Source organism: Mustela erminea, chromosome 1 (assembly GCF_009829155.1).
Source record: "Mustela erminea isolate mMusErm1 chromosome 1, mMusErm1.Pri, whole genome shotgun sequence".
NCBI classification, from domain to species: Eukaryota; Metazoa; Chordata; class Mammalia; order Carnivora; family Mustelidae; genus Mustela; species Mustela erminea.
In genome coordinates, this window is record NC_045614.1 from 7,776,661 (window position 1) to 7,786,016 (window position 9,356).

Sequence of the window (9,356 nt, forward strand, 5' to 3'; positions counted from 1 at the left end):
GACTCCGGATTTTGAGAGCTTTATTGGTGCGGAATCCGGGGATACAGCCAAACCCCCCATCGTCTTTGGTCCAGCATTCCCCCAGCTGGAGGTTCAGGATGGATCCTCCCCCACAGACTCCTGGGGCTGCCTAGACGTCAGGGGAAACGAAGTGCTCCCCTGGTTCACATGGTAGATGCTACCATGCCTATGGACCCCGAAGACGTACAGTAAGGCAGCGCAGATCGTCACCACGCCCAGGACCGCTGACACCCCCAGGACGATGCTGACGGCGCGGGCGTTCTGATCTATGCAGAGAAGCAAAAAATAAATACACACGCTCTGCCGCCCCACGCCCCCGCCTGGGCTTGCCCGTCTATACCCGCGGCCCCGTCTTGGCTCACCCAAAACGTTCATCACCACGGTTATAGTGTGTGTGCCTCGTGAGCTGGCCGCCTTGCAGGAGTACGTTCCATTATGATTTAACCTGACGAGGAATGGGATCCCGATGGGCACCTCGAGCCGGGAGCCTTCCTGGAAACAGTGCAGCGTGGGGTCCGGGTTGCCCCGAGCCTGGCACTGCAGGACATGGGTAGTCCTATCTTTCCACGTCAAGCGTTGAGGACATTTGGCTTGGTCAATCTTGGGACCGTCTGTGGATCAGTCCAATGATAAGACACACTCGAGGCACAGTGGGGCAAGGGAGAGACTTCCCACCAAACCAGGAGAGCAAGGGTTTAAAGATCAGAGTGACCTACTCACACAGGACACGCAACTGGACGCTGCTGTTTCTGTGTAAGATCTCCCCATCCACCCGGAGGGTCGCACTGCAGAAGAAAATGCGCCTGTCCTCCGTCTCGGTGGCGTTTAGCTGAAACTGGACAGGCTGTCCAGGGGCCGGAGCTGGAATTCCATCCAGCGTGACCTGGACTCGGGGTCCGGCCAAGCAAGTCACAGTCACTGCGGTCCCCTCGGGGGCGCTGGGCTCACTCAGGTTTAGGATGGGCCCCTGGAAGCCTAAAGACGGGACATTTCCCAGGTCACTGACCACGCCCCTCACATAGGACTGTCCCCGCCCTCCACCTGCCTCTTTCTTCTTGGAGTATCCAGGCCATGCCTTTATGCTACTCTGTGCGACGCCCCTAGCCCCCGCCACCCCCGCTGCCCCAGTCCAGCTTGGGGTAATCTTGCTACATATACACCCTTCGGGTAACTTAGGCCTCGCCCACACGACAACCCCTTCCTCTCTGCTGGCTCAGACCCCACCTCTCCAGTTTAGTCTCCGCCCTATATTTGTCACTCCGTTCCGGATACTGACGCCCCGCCCCTTGTGTCCCCGGGCCTGCTGTCTTGGCTCCGCCCCCTCTTACTGTAGATGGTTATATTCTCCCGGGCCTCCCAGCTGACGTTCGCCAATGTCATGTTGCAGACAGTCTCCTGGGCACCCTCCTGCTCCATGCTCGCTGTGGCTGTGGCTGTGGCTGTGATCGTGTTCTCGTGACTCTCGACTGTAGAGTTCAGCATCTGGTTCCCCAGCGCCAGGTGGACCTGGACCTCAGAGGCGGGGAACAACCCGTCCAGGGTGCAGTTCACGGACCAAGTCGTTCCTACCTCCAAGAACCGAGGGACAGTGAGGTGTGGAGTGGTCGCGGGCAGTGCTGGGGAGAAGGGCGGACGTGAGCAGGAGGAAGGTCTCCCAGAGCCCTGGGCGTCCCTTTCCCCATGGAATGCTCACTGTCCCGAACCAGGGTCCTTCTTTCCCAGGATATCTTGCGGCCTGGCTCACCCCCTTCCCAGGACACACCCCCTTAGACTTCTCGTTAGTTACCCGGCTGTGAGTCTCCCAGCTGAGGCTGCACAGTCCTCAGTGGCCAAGGGCATCCCTTCCCAGAAGCCGCTGAGGTCCAGTCCACTCCATTTGCAAGAAACCTCCCGGCCAGGGTACCCCTTCTCTGGCTCAGCTCATCACCCACCCTCTGCAGTCTCTTCCCTCACCAAAGGTTTGGAGCTGTCTGGGGGCCGAGCTGTTCTGGAACAATCCCAGCCCTCCGGGCCTCAGGTCCAGTTCCGTGTGGCAGGAGAAATTGGCGAGGTGGTGGTCTCTGCTCGCCAGCATCGTGACCGTGACCTCGGCGGGCTCCCCGACGGCGGGCTGCCGGCTCAGCTCCTCCTCCCCGCGGAGCAGCACCACGGTGAGGTTTCTCCGGGGCGCCCCGCCTGCCACCTGGCAGCGCAGGGTGAGGTTTTCTCCCACGGGCTGCCAGCGGGGCAGGGGTAACAGCTCCACTCGCTCCGGGAACCCTGGGGCGGGGTTGGGAGTGGGGAGCGTTGTACTCACCAGCCAGCCCTACAGCTCCCACCCCAGGGAGCGGAGAGAAGGCTGAGGGTGTGGCCCAGGGCAGAACTGAACTTTGAGTTAATAAATGGGCAGGGCTGAGTACTGTGCCAGAAGTGTTTGCTATTGTCCTTAACATCATGATTATTATTTCCTGTTTTGTGGGATCCCTTGCCAGGAACTGAAAGAGAAGTCAGTTTCTATTCTGTTCCTGAGAAATTCACAGTTGAGAAAAAAAAGGTGGGTGGGGGGGAAGGGGACTAATTTATGACCACTGACAATGTTATTAGTACTTATAAAAGTTCCTGTTTATTTAGTTTTCCTTGGACTTTCCAAATGTCATCCTTCTTCCTGCACGCAGCAACCAAGCGAAATCTCTATATCCTTCTGCTTTACGGTTGAGAAAACCAAGGCCCAGAGAGGTGAGGGTAGGGTGATCTACTCAAGGACGCAGAGCCAGAAAGGCTTAGAAGGTGAGTCACCCAAACTCCAGGCCCCTGTGTGTTTCCCTGCCTCCTTGATGTCACAGCCTGGGACTCCCACAGCCCACCTCCCAGCGTCTGGCCTGGACTCTGGCCTTGGCCTTCTCAGTCAGTCCCAGGCACTCAAGGCTCTTCTGGGGCAGCCTCTCAGGGTGCCCTGGCACTGCCCTGAGGGACTGCACAGCCCCAGGCTGGCTGGGTCTGCTCCCAGCGGCAGCTGCAGTGCCCCTCCTAGGCATGCGGACCAAACCCCGGACCCCCTTCGGGAAGCATCTTGGGCCCTCGACAACTCAAGCCTGGATCTCAGCTATCACACGGAGGCCAGTGCACGGGCTGCTGTGAAAAATAGCTAACATCTTCCTGCAGGTGTCCCCCGCTTTCCAAAAGTTCATGACTCCACTTTGGTGAAAGCCCAACATTAATTAGCACCTGTTTTCGCTAAGCAGAAGAACTCAGAAGAGGATTTCGGCTTTTAAGAAAAATAGCCAGGGGGCGCCTGGGTGCCTCCATCAGTTAAGTCTCTGCCTTCCTCTAAGGTTGTGATCCCAGGTCCTGGGATCCAGCTCCACAATGGGCTCCCTGATCATCAGAGAGCCTGCTTCTCCCTCTGCCCCTCCCTCGGCTTGTGGTCTCTCACTCTCTCTCTCTTTCAGATAAATAAAATCTCTTAAAAAAGAAAAGGAAAGGAAAATGGCCAGGGGCGCCTGTGCACAGTCGGTTAGGCCTCCAGCCCTGGGTTTCTACTCAAATCATGATCCCAGGGTCATGAGATCGAGTACCACGTTGGGCTCTGTGTTCAGTGCAGACTCAGCTTGAAATTCTCTCTCCCTCTCCCTCTGCCCCTCCTGCTTGTGCTCCCTCTCAAATAAATAAATCAACCTTTAAAAAAAAAAATTGGTGAAAAGCATAGATAGCATTCAGTGTTGGTTTTGCAGGGAGGGGTTATAGGGCAGCAGATATCACGTCCAGTGGGAGGGTCGCCCAAGGTCCTTCCCTGGGATGGCACTCAGCATCCCAGAGGCGAGCCGCCGGAGCTCTGACCTGCATCTGCGAGCATCAGGGCTTTCTCCCTATTTATTTTGTGAGCCTGTTAGCAAAATGTGTCCGTAAGATGTATCAGAAAAGCCTAGGAGATGTTATTTTTGGCATCTGAGAATGCTCAAGATTTTCTTCAATAGAAATTGATTGCTTCTTCACTTTCCATCATTTTTTTAAAGGATTTTATTTATTTATTTGAGAGAGAGAGAAAATGCACACAAGCAAGGGGAGCAGCAGAGGGAGAGGGAGAAGCAGGCTCTCCGCTGAGCAGGGGGCCTGATGGGCTCTATCTCAGGACTCTGGGATCATGACCTGAGCTGAAGGCAGACACTTAAGGACTGAGGCCCCCAGGCGCACCCACTTTACATCATTTTGACTCACAAAAGGTTTCACAGGAGTGCTTTCCTTTGGAAGCAGGAGAAGCCTGTATTTACAATTTTAGAGTATTTAACAAAAAGGGCCCCCATCCAGCCTCGGGCACCAGGGGTCAGAGATGGTGGCCTGTGGGCCCATGCTAGTAACACTTGGGAACTCAGGGCTGGGGTGGGGTGGGACAGCCCCAACATGGAGCGTTTGCCGATTTCTGCAGTGTAAATACTCCTACTCTGGCTGCTTTTAAGCTACCCAGCGTGACTCAGGGTCTCGAACGGATGAGTGCGTTTGGCTCCTGTAAGCCAGGACTGACAGGCTTCCACAGAACGCTGGACAGAGGTATCTGGGACACACAGAGATCCGCACCTTACACAGAAAAGTGATACAAAGACATAAAAGCACAGACGTGTCCCGACACAGACCTCCACGCCCATCACACACAAATACACACATCGACACAGAAACACACGTTCACACACAGAGACACACATAGGCGCAGATCCTGAGCCAGACCTACCCACACTCACATTCACATCCACACACGCCACAGGCACACACAAACATGCAGACAGACACTAACGCCTGTGTACACCCCACACAGACTCGCAGAGATGATGACACACGTATTTACATGCACAGACACGCACATGGGGACACAGACACAGGCGCACACACGGTCCCAAGCATATACCACACTTCTCTATGAAGGCTCCGCCAAATGGCCGGGACCAGGGGGGGCGTGCTCTCTTTTCTGATATATTGGATTCCTTTAAATGCAGAGAAACTCTGGCAGGAAGCACAAGAGACTGGTAACAGGAGCGCCTGGGTGGCTCAGTGGGTTAAAGCCTCTGCCTTCGGCTCAGGTCATGATCCCAGGGTCCTAGGATTGAGCCCCACATCGGGCTCTCTGCTCCATGGGAAGCCTGCTTCCTCCTCTCTCTTTGCCTGCCTCTGCCTACTTGTGATCTCTCTCTGTCAAATAAATAAATAAAATCAATAAAATCTTAAAAAAAACAAAAAAAAAAAAAAAGAGAAGAAACTGGTAATGGTGGGGATTGAGGAAGACTCAGCTGTTAGGAGCAAGGACCTGAGAGCCAGATGACCAGCTTCTCCACTCGTGGGCTGTGAGCCCCGACAAGCGACTTGACCCCACTGAGCCCTCTGACCTCTGCGGAATGAGACTTCGCAGATGAGGACAGAGGTTCCTCCCCCAGCCTGGGGCTGCTTACGGACTGAAAGAGCGCCCAGTGTCCACATGAAAACATCACAGCCAGCACTAGGAAGAATGGAGGTTCTGACTTTGATGCCTTTTTACAACTCTTGATTTGAAACCACATACATGACTTATTACCTGCCATAAGAAATAGAGAAAGAAAAGAAGGAGATGTCGTCGAAAAAAGTGCTTGATGGGACCCAAGTAAATTGATTCTGCAGCTGTTGCCTTGGCATATGGTTGAGATGCGCCTCTCTCTCTACACACACACACACACACACACACACACACACACACACACACGCCCAGGTCCACACTCTGGGTCAGAGCCCTGGTCCATCTCTGCAGACTCAGGGTTCCCTGCCCCCCCACACCCCTCGCTCTCTACCCCCCAACTACTGCCCCAGGCTGGTCCCACCTCCAGGCTCCGTCACTCACGGTACACTGTGATGATCGAGAAGCCTATCATCTGAACACCATTGCAGAAGCCAGAGCAGAGGACCTGGGTGTCACCAGTCACATTGAAGAGCTGGAAGGCCGCCCAGCCCAGGCCATTGCCCACAGGTTCCTTGGATAGGGATGTCTCTAGGGTGATGAGGTTGGGATTGGGGCAATCCGTACTGCAGTTGACCAAGAAGGAGCCCCCGGCAGGCACCACGGGGCTCTGGACCTCCACCTTCAGCGGGAACTGCTGTCCTGGGGCACCTGTGGGGAGCAGAGGGACACTGTGGGCCGGTGCCTCTCCCCAGCCCCCCACAGCGCCCCCCTCTTAACACCACCTCCCTGCGTTTGTGGCGCTTCAGTCCAGTGGGGAAGACAGATGATTGGTCAGGAATTGGGGAAAGCCCTGAGGAAGGCTAGGGGAGACCCTGATCCATCCTGGAGGAGGAAGTGAGCCAACAAAAGCTTCCTGGAGGAGGAGGCAAATCGGGCCAGCTCTGAAGGGAAAGTAGTAGGGGTGTTCTGAGTGAAAGGGAAGAGATCCCGGCAGAGGGGAAAGTAGAGACAGAGGTCCAGGGAAGGAGTCTGTGGGTGGGCGGGGCGGGGCAAGTCACAGGGCATCAGGGCATCAGGGAGCCCTGAAGGCCGAGGTAAACAGCTGCTCTGTTGAGGCCGCTGGGTGAATACCTGTCAGATGCGAGTTTAGGGAAGTGTTACAGGGCCAGGAGCGGGGTGAGGGAAGCTCTGCTTCATCAATTCCCGTCCCCACCCTGCCGGCCCTCGGCCAGTACCCCAGCTCCAGTCCCCCCCAGCCTGACCTGCCTCACCTGGGGGCAGCAGACAGCAGACGAGAAGCAGGGAGATGAGTGGAGTCCCGCAGGCCCCGGGCAGCAGCCCCGGGAGCACCATGGTGGCCAGCCTGTAGGATAAAGTCGCCCTGATGAGGTCCAGGGCAGCCGGGGAGAGGGGGGAGTGGGTGTGGCCCCCACGGGACGGAAGCCCAGCCACAGTGTTACAACTGCAGAAGTCCAGGGGCAGCTCTTCGGGCCAGCCCTGGAGAAGAGCAGGGGGTCCGGAGTGGGGGGGACCCCAGCGAGGTAGAGGCTGCTGGTGGGTCTCGGGCGGGGCAGGCCTGACTCACACCGTGGCCCCCAGTGATCGACAGGAAATGCTAACACAGTTGGCTTCCTTTGCGCTCAGTACTAGGAAGCCTGGGGTGCGTTGGAGGAGGTGATGAGACGCCTCCTTCCTGCTGAACTTGGGTGAAGGGGGTGCTCGGTTTCCAGAGAGGAAGTTAACAGGGGATCTCCAGGCAGGCAGTGTCCTTGAGGTGATGAGGTGGGGTTGCACGAGGGCAGTGGAGGGACTTGTGGGCAGGGTCTAAAGACGTTAGCGTGGGGACCTGATATTCCCAGGATGAGGCAAATAAGAGACTTGGGGGAGATAATGAGGGTCCCCTAAGATGAGTAGAGACATGAAAATGAACAGAAACCACGTTGAAGGGGCCCGGGTGCCTGGCTCTGCGTTGACTTGTCTGAGTGGCTACTGTGGGGGCGCTTTAACTCGGAAGATCTTAGAGGATCCCCCCATTTCCTGTGTGTCATGCTGAGGCGGGGTGTTTGGAGTAGAGCCAAATCCTGGGCCGAATCCAGCTGAAGGTGCTACTTATAACTGGCCCTTCCCTCCATCCTCAAGAGCCCCCCTGCCTCCCCTTGCCCCCTCCCCCAGGGGCAGCAGCTTTCTCTACCCCAAGAAAAGGGTCTGGGGACCCAGGTGGGCCCTCCCACTTCCACCTGCTCCATCTCCCGAGCTTCGGACCTTGTCTCGTGCCTCTGATCTGAGCTCCAGAGAGGAACCTTGTTGAGGTCTTCCAGGGCAGCCAGCATCCACCCACTGTCCCCATCCCGAGACCACGCCCCCTGCTCTCTCAGCTGGAACATCTCCCCCCTCCAGTTGGGTCTCTCCCCTGCTGCCCTGCCCTGGGGGGTGGGGGGGCGGGGAGGTCGCGGGTGCCCCCCCACCCCATCCATTTCCCCTAAAGTCCTGAGAGGGCGCCTAAAACCAAAATCAAAAATATTTGTAAGTAACCCTGGTCTCCCTCCCTTTTCTAAAAGCCACTTGGCTTTTACGAAAGACCTACATTAGTACCTGTTTTTTTAACCAAAGGAAATCTGAAGAGAATTTTCCTTTTTAGGAGAAAAGATTAAAAGCGAAAATAGTATTCAGCATTGGATTCCTAGTGGACGTTACAGAGGACGGCGCCCAACTACGCAGTGGGAGGGGCGCCCCAAGTCCTTCCCCGGGAGGACACTCAGCATCCCAGCAGCGAGCCACCGGAGCTCTGACCTGCGTCTGCGAGCATCGGGGCTTTCTCCCCATTTATTCTGGATCTGGGAACACTAACAATTTTTTCCACATAAATTCATAATTACTTCTTCACTTTAGGCCATTTTTTACTTATAAAAGGTTTCATAGGAACGCATCACTTTGGCATGGCTGGGGAACTTATATTATCTGGTGAGGGATTAATATCCAGATTAGAGAAATTTCTGGAAGTTACAGAGGAAGCTAATAGGGGATCTCCAGGCAGGCACTGTCCTTGAGGTGATAAAGTGGGATTGTAAGGCAACATTTCAAGAGGACAATGGGGGTACTTCTAGGAGGGTCTAAAAGCCTTAGCATGAGGGCTCAATATTCTTGGGGTGGGGAACGCAAATACAACACAACTCAACAACAACAACAAAAAAGCCTATTTAAAAATGGGCAAAGGACTTGAATAGACATTTCTTCAAAGAGGCTATTTAGGGCACCTGGGTGGCTTAGTCGGTTAAGCATCTGCTTTCGGCTCAGGTCCTGATCCCAGGGTCCTGAAATCAAGCCCCGCATCAGGATCCCTACTCAGCGGGGAGCCTGCTTCTCCCTCTCCTTCTGCTGCTCCCCCTGCTCATGTGCTCTCTCCCTCTCTCAAATAAATAAATAAAATCCTTTTTTAAAAAATGGAAAGTGAAGATGCAATCAATTTCTAGTAAAAAAAATCTTGAGCCTTCTCAGACTCCAGAAATACTATCTCTTAGACCTGATCCCACGAATGAGCTGAAACCAGGAGTCAGATGCTTAAACGACTGAGCCACCCAGGTGCCCCCTAAAAAATGGTTTTTTTGGGGGCACCTGGGTGGTTCAGGTGGTTAAGCAGCTGCCTTTGGCTCAGGTCATGATCCTGGAGACCCGGGATCGAGTCCCATGTCGGGCTCCCAGCTCCACGGGGAGTCTGCTTCTCCCTTTGACCTTCTCCTCTCTCGTGTTCTCTCTCACTCTCTCTCAAATAAATAAAATCCGAAATGCCTTTTAAAAAAATGTGTCTTTTTAAAGTAGGTTCCATGTCAACGTGGAGCTTGAACTCATAACCCCAAGATCAAGAGTCACAGGGTCCACCTACTGAGCCAGCCAGGCCCGCCACATGCTACTATTTTTGCAAGAGTTGAGAAAGCCTAGTATG

The 9,356-nt window shown here is 55.0% G+C and overlaps 1 protein-coding gene across 2 annotated transcripts; it reads right to left on the minus strand.

Annotated features, from left to right (window-relative positions):
• Window positions 1–3: 3 nt before the first annotated feature.
• On the minus strand, window positions 4–7,838 carry ICAM3 (intercellular adhesion molecule 3). Of its 2 annotated transcripts, none has more exons than XM_032310849.1 (8): window positions 7,679–7,838; window positions 6,688–6,779; window positions 5,858–6,124; window positions 1,975–2,280; window positions 1,350–1,637; window positions 742–996; window positions 384–632; window positions 4–287 (listed from the first exon to the last, which is right to left on the minus strand). In XM_032310849.1, the coding sequence occupies exons 1-8, from the start codon at window positions 7,798–7,800 to the stop codon at window positions 94–96; spliced, it is 1,773 nt and encodes a 590-aa protein (XP_032166740.1). In that variant the 5' UTR covers window positions 7,801–7,838; the 3' UTR covers window positions 4–93. The 2 variants fall into 2 exon arrangements, with proteins under 2 accessions (XP_032166740.1, XP_032166750.1); XM_032310859.1 differs by lacking the exon at window positions 7,679–7,838 and adding an exon at window positions 7,002–7,211.
• Window positions 7,839–9,356: the final 1,518 nt, after the last annotated feature.

What these genes read in the sequence shown, in the direction of transcription:
- ICAM3 (XM_032310849.1), bottom strand. Translation starts at nt 7,800, where the DNA reads ATGTTCCAGCTGAGAGAGCAGGGGGCGTGGTCTCGGGATGGGGACAGT. An exon ending in CTCGATCATCACAGTGTACC is followed by an intron (nt 2,281 to 5,857) that starts GTGAGTGACGGA and finishes ACCCCGCCCCAG; the next exon opens with GGTTCCCGGAGCGAGTGGAG. An exon ending in CAGACAGCTCCAAACCTTTG is followed by an intron (nt 1,638 to 1,974) that starts GTGAGGGAAGAG and finishes CCTTCTCCCCAG; the next exon opens with CACTGCCCGCGACCACTCCA.